This window comes from Mirounga leonina, unplaced genomic scaffold, assembly GCF_011800145.1.
Source record: "Mirounga leonina isolate KUSES-001 unplaced genomic scaffold, KU_Mleo_1.0 Mir_127, whole genome shotgun sequence".
Lineage (NCBI taxonomy): Eukaryota > Metazoa > Chordata > Mammalia > Carnivora > Phocidae > Mirounga > Mirounga leonina.
In genome coordinates, this window is record NW_023270316.1 from 12,178,091 (window position 1) to 12,199,529 (window position 21,439).

The 21,439-nt window shown below is 43.8% G+C and overlaps 1 protein-coding gene across 19 annotated transcripts in view; it reads left to right on the forward strand.

Annotated features, from left to right (window-relative positions):
- DOCK9 (dedicator of cytokinesis 9) overlaps nucleotides 1-21,439 on the forward strand; it is a 325,732-nt gene that overhangs the window by 106,330 nt on the left and 197,963 nt on the right. For all 19 annotated transcript variants that reach the window (XM_035003134.1, XM_035003138.1, XM_035003141.1 and 16 more), the window contains exon 2: nucleotides 15,694-15,810. In XM_035003134.1, coding sequence (XP_034859025.1) covers nucleotides 15,694-15,810 — 117 coding nt within the window. The remainder of the gene's footprint in view (nucleotides 1-15,693; nucleotides 15,811-21,439) is intronic.

Consider the following 21,439-nt stretch of genomic DNA (forward strand, 5'->3'; position numbering starts at 1 on the left):
TGGACTTAGCATTAGTATTATAAAGATGAAAAAGAAAGGTTGAAAAACTCCTTGCCCTTTAAAAATTTAGAAATTTTTAGAGAAAGACCAACTTATAAGTAACAGAACAGCAGCAGTTGAGTAGCATAGAAAGAGGGATGGCCTGAAGGAGTTGGAAATACAAACAAAAGAGGATTCATTGGTGCTGGGAGTCTTTCTTACTTTGGGTGTCACATTTTATCATCTTTCCAGGAGGTTATATAGGAGTATGGGCTGATGGAATATCTCAGAGTCTGGAGACATCTTATTTTCTTCCCTAGATTTATTTTTTAATGAATTTACAGCATGATCCAGGATGACCCTGAAACGCTTATTCCCTAACCACTAACTTGGGCACAGTGGTCCCTGTTGTGTTTAGAGGAGGCTGCTATTTGCTCTACGTGCTCTTAGACAGGTAGTGGTGAAGTAAGAGTCCCCCGAACTACGCCACAGGTAGCAGGTGGCCTGGGCGGTCTAACAGAAATCCCTTTGGAGACCAGAGACATATTTTTGGTCCCAGATCTGCCTTGCAATCCCTGCTGATCATCACCCTTCCCTCCCCTCCCCTGCCCCAGCCCTGGCTTCAGTAGTTTTCTCATTTGTAAAATGAGAAGCATGTAGTAAATAATCTCTAAGTTCTCTTGTGGGGCTAAAATTCCATGGTTCAGGGTTATTAGCTTTGATCCCAGAATAACCTGTGATGGAGTCAGGTCAAGACCCTGGAGTTTTAGTTTCAGGTTCTATGTTTAGTTTATTCACAATCTTTTGGGTTTTGAGTTGTAGGAGCTACAAAATAGGGGATATTGGATTGCCACCCAATGTAATGAGTAAGGTGAGTGAAATGGGTTGGCCAGCCTGGAAATAAATAAAAGTGGCAGCAGAATTTGGAGTTAGCAGGGAGAACTATGCAGGAGACTCACAAAGGCCTGACAAGCCTACAGATGACATATCACTCTGAGTATAATTTTAGAACCAAGAAGGCTGGGAAATTATAGTTTATCCTCAACCTTCCAGAAGTTTGAAATATCCCTGTAATGTGATATAGCTAGTTCTAAGTTTCTCTTAGAGTAACATTTTGAGGCTTTAGAAGTTTTAATACTCACTTTCCAGACAAGAGTATGTACCACCTACCAGTGGATCTCTGAGGGTTTGGCCAAGTTCTCGGAGAGGAGCCAGGCCCTAGTTCTGTTCTGGGATCTCCTTGCTATGGAGAGTTGTCACTACCAAGGGAGAAGCAGGAGTGAGTGATGCAAGGAGCCCTATACTCAGTCATGAGACCTGGGTTCTGTGTCTTTTAAACCTACTTGACATTTCCAAGCCAAGATTGCGTTTCTATCAGATGGAGATAGTGGTAGTGACTGCCCTCTAGACAGCTCATCTCCAAAGGTTATCTAGACTGCCCCCGTCAGCTTACCACAGTGAATCTTCCCTTGCTCTGAGCTGTGCTCCAGCATGCTGCCAGACTGCTCGTTCCCAAACACAGATGAAGTCCTTTTATAACTTCGCTTTGCAGAGAAGGCAAAGCATGGCTTATCTGATCCTTGGAGGCCAGCCCTGAAGTGGCTTGCTGGCCTCATCTCCCACACCTTCCCAAATGCATCCCGACCGGGCCCCGTATTGTTTGACTGAGGGCGCTTTCCTACCTGGCACAGCTCTTCCTGTGCCTGGCACGGTTCACTGCCAGACCATTTCTGTCTGCCCTTCAAGTCCCAGCTCACATGCGAGCTCCTCCAAGAAGCCCTTTGAAACCCTCTGCCCACATTTTCCCACAGGCCGTATGCTCCTGTGGCCCATCATGGCATTGTTATTCTAGCACAGTCAGTTATTACACAGCTCTACTATCTTGTAGCTAAGGCTTATATTCCAGCTTCCGTCACTAATGCGGGGGGGGGGTGGTGGCCTTATGCCCCAGTGGGAACCGTGAGTGGTTTTGTTTTCTTTGTATTCCATCTCTGACATAACATCAGTGCTCCCCCCTACCCGCCACCTCTTTTGTTCTTTTTGGCATGGTCCTGGTCACTCTTTGAGGAATGTATGGGCAAAGAATGGGCTGCAGAAAGGGCCCTCCAGGAGAGCCTGGGTCTGTGGATTCTTCCTCAGCCTTTCCACTCCCCCCTCAAAGGTTTAGCCCACCAATATCCAAATGAGTTGAATGGCCAAAAGTAAAAAGGGGTGCACCTAGAGGAAGCTACTTGACTAAATAGGATGTGGGTATTATACCCTGAAACTTTGCTGTGTTTCTGTTATTTTTGATCTAAAATGCTAAACAGCATTTTATGTGAGTACTTACTTGAGTACAGAAGTGCAGACTTAGGTGAACAAAGTCAAAACCCTTTTCTCTCTTCCTCTTACCCAGTACCCTTTTGTTACCTCTACCACTTCTTGTCAGCCATTCACCTTCTATGGTTGTAGTACATTTGGAAAAAATCATTGTGTGACCTTAGTACCAGCATCCCATGACTATATGTGGAAAAGGTAATGGAGACCCATAAGGTGTAGGGCAAGGAAGATACCTCTTCCTGGGGGAGAAAGATAGGAAAGATGGGAAAGGTGGGGTCTGTTAGCAACACTGAACAATGCAGGTTGTCTCCTTTACTTGACCAAGACTAGACCTGTTTTGTCTCTAATGTGGGATGGTATTTTTTCAAAAATCTGTCTTTTCCCCCCAAGTAATGGTTTCAGGAAGTGGTTTGTCCTTTATTTTGCCTTGAAGTTTAAAAAATTACCTGTATGTTAAAGTTTCATACAGTCTATAATAGTACTGTTTAATAGAAATACAGCATGAGCTACATACGTAATTTAAAAATTTTTGGTAGCTAAATTAAAATAAAAAGAAATAGGTGTAATTAATTTTTATAATGTAATTTTAACCCATTATTGCCAAAATATTATTTCAGCATTTAATCCTTATAGAAATATCAAGGCATTGTATATTCTTTTATTCCTGCTAAATCTTTGGAATTTTATGCCTGTAGCATTTCTGAATTCAGAATAGCCACACGTGGCTGGTGGCTACTGTATTGAACAGTGCAGATCTGTAGACTTATGTATTCTGTCGCTTATACACCTCAAACCAGAAAGTTGTTGTTTGGGGGGTGAGTCATTGGATGGGGTACTGTATTTGTGACACTGTGGAGGAAAAATGCATGATCTAAGTGTAAAGTTGGACTTTCCTGATAAATACGATCCTTAAACTGTTTATTGGTAAAGTATATTAAATACTACCTAATGACATTAATATATGTCCCAGCATTCAAACCTGGCTCTTCAGGAAAATTTAGTATTTTGGGGTATGATTTTTAATATTCTTGAGACTGAAAACAAGTATTTTTCATGAAAAGACTCTCTGCCTTTTATCTCTCCCTCGGTGAGATCATGGAACCGGGGGCAGTTCAATGCCCAGAATTGGGCAGAAAGCCTCAGACCTCTGTCCTCCCTGGAGATGTGGTGGCTGAAGCATCAGAGTGTGGAGTGGTGCTATGCAGTTGTCAAAGGGAAGTGGAGACATTGGGGAGGCATTTCCTGTTCTAGAACTTTGACGTTCCATCGTGCTTATTGCAGACTTAGGTGAACAAAGGGGGGAAGGGTCCTGGGCTTGGAGCCAGGAGATCCAATGGTCACCATCTGTGTGACCTTCACTAATTTATGTAGCCCCTCTGAGCTTCAATTTCCTCATCTGTGAAATGCTGATGATACATACAGATTTGGGGGGAGGTTTCGTGAGATAATGTGTGTCTGATCCAGCAAAGGCATGTGTATGTTGTAGGCTCTAAAGTTTTCTTGTGTCCAGATGACATAACTTTGTATGATCCCCATGACCACCATTTCATTCCTGCGCTGAATAGGCACTGTATGTCGAAACTTCTCAATAACCGTGTGATGATGATAGAGAACTTGTTACTTTTCCCATTTTCTGATGTAGATATGGAGATGTAACTTTCCCCAAGGCCACAGAGCCAATAAGCAGTTGGAGCTAGGATTTCCTGAAAATACTTTTTAAATATGAAATTCTCGAACATACACAAAAGTAAACTAGTAGAGGGTTTCTCAGACTTGGTTGAGCATCAGAATCACCTGGCTTTGTTAAAAACCCAGATTACTAGGCTCCATCCCCAAAATATCTGATTCAGTAGGTCTGGGATGAATTTACATTTCTAACAAGTTCCAGATGATGCTGAAGCTGCTGGTCTGGGACTGCACCTTGAGAACCCTTGGACTGGTATAATGAACTCCCATCTGCCTGTCACTGCCTTCAACAATGGTAAATGTTTTTGGGACGAGGATTTTAATCCTGACTCCTCACAGCTGCCTTTAGCTGGTCCCCGAACAGCCTTTCTGGTGATGAGGTATGCAGAAACTCTTCTGAGAACCAAATATGTATTATGAATATTCCCTCCCCTGCTCCCATCCCTGCTTCCATCTTCAAATAAGTAGCTTAAAGCTGTTTTGAAATCTGACTATATTGGGCCTTTTAGAGCCTTTTAGCTTAATTACTCGACCTCTTCATTTCAGAGTTCCAAAAATAGCTTTTATTGACATAGGAAGAATTAAGACTTTCAAGAAAAATTCTGGAAAGAAAAATTGTTGGCTGGAAAAGGATCAGCCAACAACAGTACAGATTTAAGATAGAATTATTTATACAGTTACCATGGTGCATCTTTTTCTTTTTTGCTTTCATTATTGCTTTATACTTGTGCAAAAATGGCAGGCAGAATTGGAAGTTGGGATGGATGTGTAAGTGAGAGGCACATGCTGAGCCTGCCTCCCAGGCTCTCGGTCTGTTCTCTCTGTCTCTGTCCTCTGTATACCCTCCTTTGCCCTCTTATCCCATACCCCATGTCAAGGGAGAAGACCTTCAGATCTTTGCAAGGACGAGATCCCCATGCCACTCAGCTCTTTTCTTGTGTGCCTGCTGGGCACAGGGCGTGGAGGAGTCCCCTACATCCCTGTCTGGGCTTCTCTCATTAACATTCTCTGCACTCCCTTTTGAGCACAGCTGACTAAATGCAAGCAGCTCTGTGGGTTTTTGTTAATTAGTATTATCTTTATTATCTCACTTTGCATCATTTCATGTCTCTTATACCATTTTCTGGATGCTATTGATTTGATAGTTTTCACAGTCTTTAATTCTGTTTATTTTAGTAATGGGATAATAATTTTTGGAAAACCACAGTTATTTATAAAACTGACAAATACAAAACCCAGACTCTTTTCCTTCCATCAAACTGATGTTGAATGTCCAAGTTTTGCTAATGCTGACATGCCTAATGAAATAAAATCTTCATTTAGTGAGAAGTCCTCTCATTTGAGTGCTTTTTCTTAGTGCTGTATAGAAAGGGAATTCAACATCTTATCAGTGTTTATAATGTAAAGAACTGTATTCACAAGTGTGTCATTCTTTTAGCCTGCTCTGAGGATAGCACCACACTTCAGTGTGAGAAATCTATTTAGATGTCTGAGACTTTGGTGTCCGCTATGCATTCTTCTAAACATTCGCCAGTTAATTAACCATATGGGAATGCTCAGGTTTGAGCTTGCTTTGCAGTCCAAGGTTAGATAAGGTCCTCTTTTTCCTCCAGTTTTTTGTATCGCGTGCTTGTGCACACCGTTATTGAAAGTGCAAAAATCAAAATGTAGAGGGGAAGAGCATAGAGCAGGGGGTCAGGAGACCTGGGATCCAGGCCCGGGCTTGCCGGCAACACCCCCCAGGCCCGGGGACAGTCACGTAAATCCCACACTCCCGGGTTTTCCTATCGGTAAAACGAGAGGGCTAGACCAGATAATCTCAGCTTCCGATGTTTGCAGACCGTAGTTCTAATGCTACCGGACCTCCTGCTCCTTTTAAACAAGCATGCTTCTCAACAGCTGCTGAGGCCATTGTTCCCACACACACTGATGAACACCCTGGAGAAGAACATGTACTACTGAAGGGGATGTGATCATATTTTGATCTCCTAAGTTTTAATGTCCTGGGTCGAGGGAAGAAGAGCACGTCTATGACGAGGCAGTGGGAGGTTGCTTTCCCGGGTGAGAATGGCACAGGACCTAGTTCTGTACTGCTCAGCCCCCTTCTTCCTGTACCACTTTGCTTCCTCAGGGCCGTCACAGTGCGGCACGCTCGCCGCTCTAGCCTCCTCTTCCAGTGCAGGCTGTAGTCCAGAGGCGGCTCAGAAACCCGCGGGCACCCCAGGCCAGCCAGTCATTGGTACCTCCTCAAACAGATGCCATTCAAATCGTTTACTGTTTATTTATGTATTGTTTGTTTGTAGGCTCTGTGCCCAGCACGGAGCCCACCTTGGGGTTTGAACTCACAGCCCCAAGATCAAGACCTAAGCTGAGTTCAGGAGTCAGACATTCAACCAACTGAGCCACCCCGGCTCCCCAGTTGTTTACTATTTTATTTTATTATTTTATTTTTTTACTTTTTTCCTATTTATTTATTTATTTATTTATTATTCTGTTCAGTTAGCCACTGTATAGTACATCATTATTTTTGAGTAGTGCTAAGTGATTCATTATGAGAGACTGAGGGTTGCCTAGGGCAGAGACGGGGCAGGGACTATTGAGCCGTTCCTCTCCCAACTCCAGCGTGGCCCACCTGTCCAGAGAAAGCAGGGTCCTACAGTTAAGCATTCTTTGTTTCTCCAGCACGCCCATTGCAGAGCCCCATTGCTCACCTCGGGTAGCTTATTCACGTGCTCCTGGCAGCCACATAGAGTACCCTTTCAGAAAGGAGTTCTCATAAATGTTGTTTTCTCGCTCACGCTGGATTTCCAGAGATACTGTAGCACCCCTAGAGACTGGTTTCCTAAGCCCTTGGCCTCCTGGCACCCCATCCCCTTTACGCAGCTCTGCCCCAGCTATCCTGAACTGTTCGCTGCTTCCGGAACTCACAGTGCTGAGAGGAGGATTTATCCAGAAGCTAAGGATTCTTTCTTTAGTTTCAGGATTCCTTCCAGGGCCCTGGGAGGGCCTCCAGCAACTTTAACTTTATATTCAAAATTTTGTATTTTTTTTTAACCCCTTCCCCTTCCAGATATGTAAATGTCAGCCCCACAAAGTCTGGTTCCCATCCGGGAACATGTTCCTTGGTGTCTCCATTTTCTCTGCAAGGAATCCCCAGTCCCCCCTGCATCCTGGCTGACGGGTTCCTCTCTTAGACTTGGCTCTGAAGTGCCCCACACTGTCAGGTTTCATCCCTCATCCAACACGTATTCATCGGATGCCTACATTATGCCAAGCCTTGTTCTAGATGCTGAGGGAGCAGTAGATAAAATGGAAATCTTTGCTTCGGTGGAGCTTGTAATCTCACGGGGGGGGGGGGGGGGGGAGAGCAGGTTCATTCTAGGCGGGGTCAGATGCCACTTCTAGGTTCCCACTGCTGTCAGTCATTCTGCTCTCATCGTTCACACGTCTGTCTGTCTCCCCTCTGGACTGTGAGCTTTCTAGAGTGGGGGCTGTGTCCTTGTTATCCTGGCATCACAATGCATATGGACAGGCTCAGTAAAAGTCTGTGGCGAGAAGGAACACGTAGCTGCTAACAACATTTGCATGCGAGGAGGGGAGGCAGCTGCTGATTTCCTGTGCCCACCCTAATTCTAGGAAAATGAGGATTCGCCCTCCAGATTTAACCGCTTAAATTCCAGGTGGGAGTATGCAGTGAGAGCCGTGGGTAAGATAGGAGCAACAGGAAGGCTCATTGGGCCACCCTGATTAAACTCTGGCTTCAGAGGACCCTTCCTTCTTGTTGCAAGCTGCATTGTCCCCTCCCCAGCGACAGTGCTGGGGTCCTGTTGGCAACTTCAGGAAGTACACCATTTTGAAAATGGACTAAGTTCCATGAAGAATTTTTATCTCAGCCGATCAAGTACCTTTTATAGTCATGCAGAAAAATCAAGGAAGTTTTAAATTCTTTATAAGCAGAAACAATAAATTTCTCGTCTCTTAAAATAGAATGCTCCAAGAGTTGCTGTTTCCTCAGTTTGCTATTTCAAGAAGTGGTATTCAGGATTTGAGCTTGTGTTAACATTTAATTACCAGAGACACAAAAGTCCAGAAATGACTAGAAAGTTCACAGGAAGCTATCCTGTCAGAGAGAAAAGCAATGAAATCAGTAAGCCTTTCTGCCGAGCTCTTCCCGTGGTTTTTGAGGCTTCATACGTGACTGGCCAGAACTGAACTCACCTGTGGGCCTATGCTCTCCAGCTATGCTGGATTCCAGAGGAATCTCATTTTCCTGGCACAGAGAGGATTCCCTAGCTTCTCTTTGCCTGTGGATCTGGAATTTCAATTTGCATGGATGTTGGGCAGCCAGACCCACAGCAACAAGTGGTGGAGGAAGGAGTGAGGTTGGAGAACCTCAAAGGGAGGTTAAGGGGGAGGGCACTGTGGATCATGCCTTTTGGCACCTGTGACAGCCACAGGATCACCGGGGTTCACCGTGCCGCCCCTGCTTCGACCAGTGGATGGGGACTGGTGGGCCATGATATCAGGAGCTAACCTGTACCCATGTTGTCCCTTAAGATGCAGCTCCTTCTTCCCGCTGTCCTGATCACATGGCCCTGGCTTCAGGCCTTGCCTGTGGATCTCTGGCAAGGAAGCCAAGGTTTTGAATCATTGTCATGAAAATGTCTGTGGGCGCTGGGCCTCCCAAACTCTCCAGTAGAGTCTGCCTCCACTCTCACCCCACATAACCAGCTGTGAGCAGCGCAGCATGGGGCTCACTCTCGCCTCCTCTAGAATCTGGAGTCCTGCTGCTCTCGTGGCCGTGCCCTAGGGGAGTGGGTCTGAAGGGCTTCTGTATACACCCTGACCCCCCAACTGCTGTTCTTCTCTGTCCTGCCTGACACAAGCTTCATCAATACTCTCTTCAGTTTTTAATGTAAGCATCTATTTATATTTATTTTGGGCTCAGTCCCTGAATTCCAGTGTCATCTCTGTTAGTATACAGTTTCCTCTGTTTGGCCTTTTGTGTTCCCTTCTTTGTGCATGCCCCTACCATTGTTGTCTGTTTTATTTTATATGTTCTTGGAGAGTACAGGCAAGTTTTGGTAAACAGATTGGTAAAATTGAATGTATGTGTGACGTTCACCACTCCCCTCCCCCACCAAAAAAAAATCACTGTCATGCAAGCAACACATTTAATAATAATAATGCTTGTAATAGTAATAACAACAGCTATTATTATCATGTGCTTACCGGTTTCCAGGCTCTATCAGGCATTTTACATGCATGCACTCGACGGAGCCTGGTAACAGCCCCATACAACTGTGCAGCTCAGCTTTCTTAACTACTGTACTGTACTACCTTCGAGTTGATCCACATCTCTGGGGTATCTCTGGCCCCACCAGAGCAGATCCAGGTTTTGTGAGTGATGAAGCTTAGAACGTGGGGGGGCCTTGTCTAAAAAGATAATTCAAGGGCGCCTGGGTGGCTCAGTTGGTTAAGCCACTGCCTTCGGCTCAGGTCATGATCCTGGAGTCCCTGCTCGGCAGGGAGTCTGCTTCTCTCTCTGACCCTCCCCCCTCTCATGTGCTCTCTCTCATTCTCTCTCAAATAAATAAATAAAAAAAATCTTTAAAAAAAAAAAGATCATTCAAAATTATAAATACAAAGGGAGGCATGGAAGTTAATTATTTAGAATTTGAAAAGAAATCACAACAAATTCCAAATTTTAAAAAAGCTAACTCAAACCGTAAACATCAAATACAGGAGAACAACATTTTTATGACTCAATCTCTTGATACACCTCAGTAATATTTTCTTCCCTACATTTTTTGGTTTCATACTATTATTACCTCTTCATATGATCATGGTTTGATTTGATGACTCTGTAATGCAAGGATAGACCATTTAATCTTTCCTGTAGCATTAGTCAACATCTGTATTTTGTTAACCATAGTTTAGGAGAGTGTCCTCTAGTTTTATAATGTTTGGTAGCATCACATAAATTTTTAGGATTGAAAAAGACCTCTATTAGGTTTCTTTCATATATGAGCTGAATAATTTTGGGGCATTCTCAGATTGTGCAATAATTAACTTCAAATATCCCCCAAGTAGTCCTGGGGCCAAACCCCTTGAGATACACCTGTATTGCAACATGGCCCCTGATGCTGCACTTCATGTGACATGAGTCATGACATTGGGTGGACTGACACAGTGGCCATGGTCACTTCGGATCTTCCTAAGAAGCCAAGATGCCAAGCAGCAACTGAACTCTACACAGACATGGGGCCTGGGCAGGGGTCGATGCAAGTGCAGGACACCAAGCTTTGTGCACAGTCACTGTGTCTCTGGGCCCTGGGCTAGATGCTGGGGGTGGGGTGGGGTGGGCAGAGAGGAGACCCAGCCCTGTCCCAAGGCACTAATAGTCAAGGAGGTAAGCTGTGCACAGGTCGTTTCAACCCACAGCTGAATGAACTGCACTCTAGGACTGCTACTAAGCGGGTGTGGCAGGGGGTGTCCCTGTCAGAGAAGGGAAAGACTATCTCTAATGGGTTGAGGGAGGTGCGCCCCTAGTACAGGGCTAAGTACTGTGTCCTGGGGCTAGAGCAACTCTGCTTTCACTCCTTTGGCTTATTTACCTGTGGGAGAGTTGTTTTTTAGAGGAAGGATTCTGCTAAAATAGGACATTTGTCAGCAGCCTGCAGGGCTGTAGGCTTGTGACAGATGCAGAGGTGTGAGCGAGTGACAGGAGCAGGCTTGTGTCAGAAGCGGAGCCACATTGCTTCTGTCCTGGTCCTGGGGTTAGAGACACAGCTGCCTCCATAGGAGGGCTGCATGTTGGTTAGGGAGTTCAGAACTTTGCGCACTTGAAGAGTTCCCACTCTTCCTTCAGCACCTTGAGGCATCATTTCTGTGGTGAGGTGAGGAAATGTCCCAGCCCATGGGTGGCACTTGGCTCAGCCTCCTCCCTTAGCTCTGCATTTAACTTCCACTAGCACCTTTCGCCATATTGAATTAAATGTTTCCGAGCCATCCTCTTCCACTGTCCAGAATGTCCTCAGCTCAGTTCCATGGCTAGTCTCCAAGGAGTGACAGCCCTCCTCCAGAACTGTGTATAAAATTTTAGAAAGGAATATGTATACACATTTTTGGGGAGAGTGGGCCCAGGTTCTTAGAGGGGTCTTAGAGGGGTCTGTAACCCCAGAGAGGTTAAGAAGCTGAGCACTGGGCATGTTCCTTGTCCCTCTCTAATTTACAAATTCCAGCCCAGTTCCTGGGACATCGAAATCCCTGGGGGAGCTTGTGCAAGCGCAGATCCCCGGTCCTACCTGTAGAGTTTCTGATTCAGTTTACTTTTTTATCAGCTTCTCCGGTGATGCTGCTGCCTGTTACCAGGACCCCACTTTGAGAACCATTCTTGTAGACTTTTATAAACTGAAAGTACCATGATCCTCTCCCTGTCAGATTTCACAATAACCTGAGAAACAAATGTTCGTAAATAAGGACATTTAACCTCCAAATGAGGACAAAAGCTAAAGAAGTTGTATCTATAGGTTGAGTTACAGTTTTCACTTACTATAAAAGCAGCATAATCAGGCCCTGTGCAAGTTCTGAATGTTACAGACTCAGGAGCTGACCGAGTCCCCGTGATGCTTAGGGAAACACAACATCTTTGAATATTTAAAATACAAACCAGTGAATTCTCAGGTTTTCAAAACATGGTGGTTCCGATGGCCTAGGAGCAGCTCCATCCATGACCACTGGTTGATTTGGGTAATTCTGGGCCCAAAATCTTGCTTTTGACCATAGAAAATCAAGAACTTGGCTCTTTTAGCTGTGTCACCCCAGGAAGGATTAAACTTAAGTGTGTTGATGGCTTTAAAACCAAGGCCATGTGCCAGATCTACGCTAAGCCTCTTTCTACTAAACTGGGGGAGGGGTACTGGCACTCTGGTAATTCACTAATTTCATTTTGCTGTTAGTGTGACGTTCCTGTCACCGCTGTAGGCTGGTCAGTTCCCTACCCTAGTGGGCTTTCCCCCTGCTGACGTGACCACTTGGAAACGCTTAGTTAAGCTGAAGAACAGTAAACAGCTGTAACCAGTGAATCATCCTTTCAAAGAAGAGTAGAAAATAGGCAGTTATGCCCTTAACCCCCAGTTGAGTAGACCCAGAGGTGTGACTTCCCACGGGCCCACTGTCCTTTCTGTTTGTAGTTGCTGCCCCCTTTTTTTTTTTTAAGATTTATTTATTTATTTATTTATGAGAGAGAGAGAAAGAGAGAGAGAGAGGCAGAGGGAGAAGCAGACTCCCAAGGAGCAGGGAGCCCGATGCAGGACTCGATCCCAGGACCCTGGGATCATGACCTGAGCGGAAGGCAGACCTTAACCATCTGAGCGACCCAGGCGCCCTGTAGCTGCTTCTTCTGTCTTTATCTTCCACCTTGTGTTTCCTTCACTTCTGTTGCTCCTGCCTGCCTCACCCCTGGGTGTCAGTCCCTTTTGTCTCTTCCTCCCCCACCTCCTTCTTGTTTCTTTTCCTGTTCCCTCACCAATCTCCATTCTCACCCTTTCTGTGAGTGTTTTTAGAGTTTTCATTTATTAAACCTTTTAAACAATCTAGGTTTAGTCAAATTGGTGAGAAATAATCATGAAATACATTTAAGAACGTGTAAACATGTTGTGTGTATCAGCCCAGCGACAGGAAACACATCAATTAATTGGAAATAGAAAATTAATGTAAAGAATTATTAAACTGGTAAAAGGGGATTAACTACTAAGGGACAAAGGTAACTCTACAGCGTAAATCGGCCAATGACTCTTGGGCAAATCTGGCTGTTGCGTTTCTGTAAAGTTTTAAAAGTCTGCCCATTTGTTTATTTATTGTCAGTGTCCACTTTTGTGCTACAGTGTCAGAGTTTAGTAAACAGTAAAGCTGGCAAAAGCCTAAAGTATTTACTCTCTGGCTCTTTTCAGAAAACATTTGCCAACCCCTGCTCTAAGAATACAGTAATAGTCTACTGAGGGAGCTGTGCCGTAGGAGCAAGGCAGAAAACTCCAAAACATCCTAGGCTAAGACAAGAGCCTTTCCCAGCAGGTCCCTCCAGCACCCTCTCTGACAAGGGCTGACATTGTAGCACAGTTTTCGGACAAGCAGACTGCCCTTGCCTTCTGACCCGAAGGGACTGCACTGCTGACCCTTGTTGGAAGGGGTAGGAAGGGAACACAGCCAGTGGTACCTTTGGAGGGGCCCAGGGCTGGTGTGGAGGACCAGGCCACCCCCTCGGAGCTTACCTGGTCGCCTTCATGTGCTGGGCACTGTATGGAGCAGGGGAGAATGCAGTGTCTGTCCCATCCTGCAGGATCTCTCTGTCTGACCTCTTTGTAATAGAAGTGCAGCTGTCAGAATCCAGAACTCTGTCATTGTATAAAGCTATGCGCATCTTCGGGTTTTATTAGGAATATAGTCCTAGTTCCCAAGGAAGACCTAACTAATCATGACATCTATCCGTTCTGCCAACAAGCGCTTAAAGCACTATGTACAGTGTGACAAACTAAAATAAAGGAACACATTATTCAAGTCGAATTAAAATATTTTGGAGAATATTTTTATAATTTTCTATGGCAATTCTTTCCTTAAAAATACTTTGTGTAAATCTCTCTCACTTTTGAACCGTTTTTTGGAATGTAGAAACAATTTAACATTCTGAGTATCTTGTAGGAAGAAATTACACTCCCATTATGATAGCTTTAATTTTTTGGGTATATTTTTATCTCTGCCCATAAATGTATATTTTGCTTGATTATAATAATGGTGCCCTTGTTTGGTCATTGCATTTTTTTTCTTAGCATGTCCAGACATCTTTGTAGAGTCTACTTTTAAATCAAGTAATTGAAGTTAAATATGGGCGTTTGTATTTATGTTAGGTAGAGTAAGCTGATGACCCCTTTAAACAACTCCAGAATCTCCGTGGTTAACACAGTAGATGCTTTTGTTCCTGCTCACGGATATTTCAGCACCTATTTTCAGGAGGCAGCCTTCTGTTGGGTAGGTTCAGGATCTCGATGCCTCCTATCTTGGGGCTTTATCCTCTCCTCAAGCCTCCGGAGTCTAGTGCTGGATCCTGTGCATGTTGCTGGCAGTGGGGAGAAGGGAGGGAGGCTGTCTCAGTCACTTAGGGCAGCTGGAACAGAATATAAGGGCGGGGGGAGGCTTAAATAACATTTATTTCTCACAGTTCTAGAGGCTGAGAAGTCTAAGATCAAGGCACTAGCCAACTTGGTGTCTGGAGAGAGCCCACTTCTTGGTTCATAGATGGCTTTCTCCTCACTGTTTCTTCACATGGCAGAAGGGAGTTCTCGGGGGTCTCTTTAATAAGATTACTAATCAATTCATAAGGCCTCTACCTTCATGACTTAATTGCCTCCCAAAGGCCCGCTTCCTAAAACCATCACATTGGGGATTAGGTTTCAACGTGCGAATTTTGGAAGGATGAAACATTCAGCCTCTAGCAGAGAGCTTTTACAGTCCAGGCTTGGCAGTGGCCACACTCCTTCCCCTCACCTGCCCTTGGCCACAAGACACAGGGCCACATCTAACCCTGGGGAGGCTGGGGAATGTAGTCCTGCTGTACCTAGAAGGAAAGGAGAGATTTGGGGAACATGTAGCAGCCTCACCCACAATTCCCAATGTGATGCCACGTACCAGATGTCTTTAATATATTTCATACATATTTATTGTCATTTTAATAGACATAACATGTTGAGACTATGTAATCATGATTTTTATTAATAGTTTCAAAAAATAATCTTGTAGGAATTATTGATATATGGACTTAGTTGCTTCTGAGAACATTGTGTGTGTGTGTGTGTGTGTGTGCACGTGCGCATGCCTGTTTTATCACTTGGCATGCTGGGATATAGTTGAATAGGTGTCTTTCTCCCTGACCTAGCCCAGTTAGTGCCTTCCATGTGGAAAGTGATCAGCAAACACCATGGCAATGCCTGGCAATAGATAGGAGAGATTTTTACTGCGAAGGCTAACTTTGGAAATAGTCAAAAAAGGCATATTCCCTCATTCCTTTTCCCACTTGCTTATTGCCTCTTTCTTCTGGTGGTCTGATGGTCATCCCTATCTGCTGAGGTTCACTCACAAGCCCTGGTTTAAGTGATACCATCCTTCCACCCCCAGAGCTCACATTTTTGTATGTTTAGGTATTATATAATAAGTATATAGACATTTTAGGAGACGGGGGTATTTTGATACTCTGAGAAGAGTTCTGTAGAGTCTTATATGAAATAGTGAGCCCTGTGGATGCTTTAAGCCTGGCCCAAGAAGGCTGCCGCTGTTGACATCCATCCCTCACTACCAGACCACGGCTGGACCCCTAAGCAGGGCAGTTCTGGCAGATCCTAAGGCTTGAATGGGGACTGACCTAGCCAGGGGTGACCCAGGACACGACTGGATGTTCCATCAGACTTCATAGCCTTCTTTGTGCTTTAATAACTAAATAAGCAGGACTACAGATAGACAGAATACCAGGAAGTGTCTTCTGTTCTTTTGAAAATAACTTTTATCTCTTGTTTCTGATTCTTCCTTACAGCAAAATTAACATACTTCCGTTGCAGAAAAGTTGGAAAATGCAAAAGCAGATAGTGTAAAGTTCTTTAATCTCAAGGAATTGCATTTATCTATAAGAATGTTTCAGTTGCTTATTTTTTCACCCTTTAGGCAAAGCCAAAGCTGATCGAACCACTCGACTATGAAAATGTCATCGTCCAGAAGAAGACACAGATCCTGAACGATTGTTTAAGGGAGATGCTGCTCTTCCCTTATGATGACTTTCAGGTAGATAACTTTTAAATGTGGTTGATCTTGACAAACAGTACTTTTTAATCTACTGATTTATTGTTTGGTTATTTAATTTTAGGATTTTTAAAAGATGAAGATGTTATTTAAGAGAGAAAAGTTATATCATTATATTTTTCCATGCATTCCTTTATGGGTTGATTTTTTTAAATGGTATTATTTTTGCAAATATATACACACAGATATGAATATGTGTTATATATTTGCATATGCATACAGGCAAATGCATGTAAATGCATACACACATCTATGTATTACATGTAGAACATAAGTATTTTTTGTGTGTGTCATATTTTTAATAAAAGTGCTGTACTCTGGACGGATTTATGGACACAGGTACCTCCTGTGTCTTACAGGCTTTGTCTGAAGAGAGATTTAAGGTTTTTGCCCAGTGCCTTGGTGCTGAGGAAGGGATTTGCTGGGGGAGCCCAGGAGGATTTTGTCATCCTTTCAGGACTGCCCTTTGGGAAACCACCACAAGAGAACCCGTGGACTCTGCGTGGGCTCACAGAGAAGGGCTTGGGGTAACCGGGAATGTCCTGATGGCTCCCTCTCTGGTGCTCTTCCCTGTATCTCAGCAGCTGCTGGCGGAGGGCCTGGCACGGCTCCTGCTGTGAGCTGCTCTCTACATTGTTGCCTCAAGTCTTTCCGGTTGCGAGAGCCCCGGGGCGGAGCGACTCCCGAGAGCTTTGGGGCTAGTGAGGAGTGAGAGCGGGACACCAGTGGTGTTAGAGGCCCGGCAGCCTGGCGAGGCCTCGGTCTGTTTGGAGGTTCTGGTTGCTGCCCTAGTTCTCTGGGACCGGCCTCATCATGGTGCGCCCTTCGTTTTTGCCTTGAACCTTCTTTACCCAGTGCTATTACCATCCAGTGCCCTGTTTTCTGTGAATTGAGCTGCCTTATTTTTGAGCTTCATTCTTTGTTGTTTAATTTGAAAAGTACTACAGGGGCACCAGGGTGGCGCAGTCGGTTGAGCTTCCGACTGTTGATCTAGCTCGGGTCTTGATCTCTCAGGGTCGTGACTTTTAAGCCCCGGGTTGGGGTCCACACTGGGTGTGGAACCTACTTAAAAACAAAAATAAATAAATAAAAATAAATTTAAAAATAAGATAAAAAGCATTACATACTTATAAAACAAAGCAGAATAGGCACTATTGAAATACTTGATGTTAAAAGCTTCCCCCACCACTTTCTTTCTAATCCCACTGCCCAAAACATAACCTACCACATACAGTTCTGTGCCTACTGCATTGTCTTTAGAAACTTCCATGTTAATAACAATTGTTAAATTGGGTGCCTGGGTGGCTCAGTAGGTTAAGCGACTGTCTTCGGCTCAGGTCATGATCCCAGGGTCCTGGGATCGAGCCCTTCATTGGGCTCCCTGCTACGCAGGAAACCTGCTTCTCCCTCTCCCACTCCCCCTGCTTGTGTTCCTGCTCTCGCTGTCTCTGTCTCTGTCAAATAAATAAATAAAATCTTTAAAACAAACAAACAAACAAACAAAAAAACAATTGTTAAATTATATTCCTTGTTTTTTTTTTTTACACCAAATTTCCACCAGTTTACAACAAAGGTGGGAATTCTCACAAATGTTCACTTTTTTTTTTTTAACTTGTTAAGGATACATCTAAAGAAAATGATTATTCTTTTAATTCTTTCCTGAAAAATAAGGAATGCTGTAGAAGTGGCATTGGCCATGTGATGCTGCTGCCAAAGTACCTTCCACTGATAAGTGGTTTCAGATCGTGCCTCAAAATAGGATGCTTTGAAAACCTCATTGCATGAATAGACTACTCAGCTAAAACATAAATGGAAGCCTCAGAATGATTTCTTTCGCCTGTGATTTTGGCAATAAGTTTATTAGCATGAGAAGTTAAGTCAGATGATTATAAATTAGGCTTCACATTGACACATGTTTCCTGTAGTGTGCTCTGAGGAAGCTAAAGGTTATCTCAAGTTTCTCTGAGCATGAAGTACATGTATTCTTCTTGGTATGAGTAATAAAGTTATCCAGTGTTTGCAACCTAGAATGCAAAGTTGTATTTGCAGCCTGAGATAAAATTATTTAAGATGCAAACAAACCAAAGAAACAAGATACAGTTAATTTAGTATCATCTTTTACCCCAGGCACAAGGAACCTGGATGTTTACAGTTGTAGAACCAGATGATTGAAACTCTCAGAAAAACTCCTTTGTCCCTTTTGCTTGTAACTATTTCCTTGGAGATACCAGGCACAAATTTTCTAGGAAAGGCAAAGAACTCACTGACGTTTTGCTGGCCAAGATTGAATAAGCAAGTTATTTTCTGTTTTCGGGAAGTTTTTCCCAAAGTTTAAGGAGCTTGAATTTCAGCTTTGATCCCTATCACAGCAATTAGCATGGCCTCCATTTAAATTTGGATGCTGTTACTTGTTTTCCCGGAGATGCCTATATACTAGGCAAGGCCATTTACCCTGTGCTTTCTCGTTAGATTGTCGTGGTGATTTTAATAACTGTCTACCTAGCTGAATGAGCAAAATGTCTTAGAACTGTCACAGATTCCCTCTGTCTGTCCCTCTCTTCTTAGGCAGAATAGAATAATATAAGGAACTATCCTCGTATTATTAGAGGCAGAGGGAACACTTAGATCAGGGGAAAGTATCTCATATGGAAAAAATAGCAAGGTGGTTAGGAAGTGGGTCAAATTGTGAGCAAAATGCATGCTGGGGGTTAATTTGCAATACCATGCTTACTAGTTAAACAGTATTAGTTAACTATTAATAGAACTTCGTGCAAAGTTCTGTCAAATGCATTCAGAGTGATAATTTACTAAAATATAAGTATGGATAGGGATGAAACATTTGTATAGTTTTAGAGCAGGACATATGTTGATCCTGGCCAGATTTTTTTTTTTTTAAGATTGATTTATTTATTTTAGGGGGCTGGGAAGGGCGGAGGGAGAGGGAGAGAGGGTCTGAAGCAGACTCCTGCTAAGCATGGAGCCTGATGCATGGCTCAATCTCATAACCCTGAGATCACAACCTGAGCCCAAACCAAGACTTGGATGCTTAACCCACTATGGCACCCAGGCGCCCTGATATTGATGAGCTTTCAAGGACTCCTGTGTTCTCTGAACATGAGTCTTATGTAGAGAAGATTTTTTTGGTAAAATGTATTTGCTGAAGGGTGGGAGAACAGTGTTTAAAAGAAACAGACAAAATAACCTGAGAGACGTGGAGTCAATGTGGATTTTAAAAAGGCAAAAGGACAGTTCTCGGCTCTCAGAATATTTATGAAGTAAAGTTTTATCTGCCAGGGCCAGGGGCAGGAGTGTGTGTGTGGCTGATGTATCCCTCACTAGCTGACTGCGCTTCTTTTTTCAGAATCAGCCCCATGCTTTGGAGTATGTTCTCTTCTGTCTCTGCGTTGGCTTCATGGTTCTCCTTGCCAGCAATACCTTCTTTTCTCTTCCCTCCTTCTAGAACCTTCTCACCCTTCCGAGGCCACTTCACATCCCTTGTCCTCTGATGTTGTTCAAGTCTGCAGTGATTTTTCCCCATTCTCTTAAGCCCTTTAATACTTACTGTTCACACTGTATATAGTTATACCTGAATACCTTGTCTTGGGCTTTTCACTAACGGCTTCTTACGCCTTTTGGGTCCAGTGTCACCACCTGTGCTGTGACCCCAGTGAAGGCTCAGGCCCTGTGTGTGTGAATCTCTGTCCTCCCACCCACCTCATATCCACCTAACCTCTTTATTGTTAGAATGTTTTAGATCAAGAAATGTAAGTTGACTTTTGCTGAAGAAATGACACATCTGTGCACACCCGAGGGCAACGCCCAGGCTTGCTCCCCTTCTCATCAGATGCCTAGAACCTCACGTGGGCCTGGCCATTGACTTCCAGTCACCGTTCTCCTTTAGGAGGAAGTCCTTTACCGGCTGATGCTGGTGGTTTTTTAAAGATTTTTTTTTTCGGGGTGCCTGAGTGGCTCAGTTGGTTAAGCGGCTGCCTTTAGCTCAGGTCGTGATCCCAGGGGCCTGGGATCGAGCCCTACATCAGGCTCCCTGCTCAGCGGAGAGCCTGCTTCTCCCTCTCCCTCTGCCTGCCGCTCTGCCTACTTGTGCTCTCTCTCTATCTCTGTTAAATAAATAAATAAAAATCTTAAAAAAAAAAAAAGTTTTTTTTTTTTTTCTTTATTTGAGAGAGAGAGAGAGGAGCAGAGGGAAAAGCAGACTCCTCACTGAGCAGGGAGCCCGAGGTGGGGCTCGATCCCGGGACCCTGGGATCATGACCTGAGCTGAAGGCAGACGCTTAACTGACTGAGCCACCCAGGTACCCGGTGGTTTGACGTCCTTAACTGTTGCCATCACTCCCCTGAATCTGCAGCTTGCTAGAGAGCTCCTTATATCCTGGCTTGTTACAAGCTTACTAACGTGTGTGCAGTTATGTAAAGTGATGGACTGTGGGAAAGGTAGTAATTAGTCAAAAAGGATGCTGGCGGCATTTATAGATACCATTTATATTTCACAAAAATCAGTGTTTGGCATGTGGTATGAACTAACAAGGACAGAATTTGTGTTTTCCTTCCAGAGATGTACCTAAAGGAATTGAAAGCAGAGACTTAGAGATACTTGTGCACCCATGTTCATGGCAGCATTATTCACAACAGCCAGAAGGTGGAACCCATGTGGCCCATGGGTGAGCCTTGAGCAAATTATGCTAAGTGAAATGTGACGATCAGAAAGGACAAATTTTGTATGATTCCACTCACAAGAGGTACTTAGAATAGTCCCATTTATAGAGACAGGAAGTAGAATGGTGGTGATCAGGGGCTGGGGGAATGAGGAGTTACTGTCTCATAGGTATAGAGTTTCGGTTTTGCAGGATGAAAAGAGTTCTGTGGGTGGATGGTGGTGATGGCTGCACCATAGTGAGAGTGTTCTTAATGCTCCTGAACTGTACACTTAAAAATGGTTTAAATGGTAAATTTTATGTTATGGATATTTTACCACAATTGAAAAAAAAAAGAGCATATGGTTGCAGGATTTCTGTGCTCCACGGATGTGAAATTATTGTCATCCTTAAAGTTGTTCAAAGTCAGGGTGAGGAGTAATTTCTCTGGTGCTCTTCCTGCATAGTTCATGGTTTAGTATCAACATCATATTCCCTCGCAAGGGAATTTAAAACAAAAGATAGGTGTACCGAGGAAAGATTATTAGTAATGGGCAATCCTAGAAATTTTCATTTTTGGAAATGTTTAGATACAGGAGAATCCTAGAATGTTCTCAGCATTGTATAGAAAAATGTGGGTAATCCATTTCCCTTTAAATAACATCCTGATTTTTATTTTTCCTCTGTTTCTTTTCCTCTTCTACTTACATGAGACTGATAATGATCTACAAACCACTGACCTGAAAAGGAAGCCAAGCCCTGCTACTTACAAAGGGCCTGGAAGTCCCTGATCTCATTTCCCATCTGTCCTTTTGAAAAGAAAAAATTCTTTCCACACTGTTTTGTCCTTACTTTTTATTATATGCTGCCAAAAAAATAATCTTCGTACTTTGTTTTGAGCTTTTTATTGAAAAATGTTCTTTTGATAAATTCCTCGAAATTTTTATCAGAGGGAATTC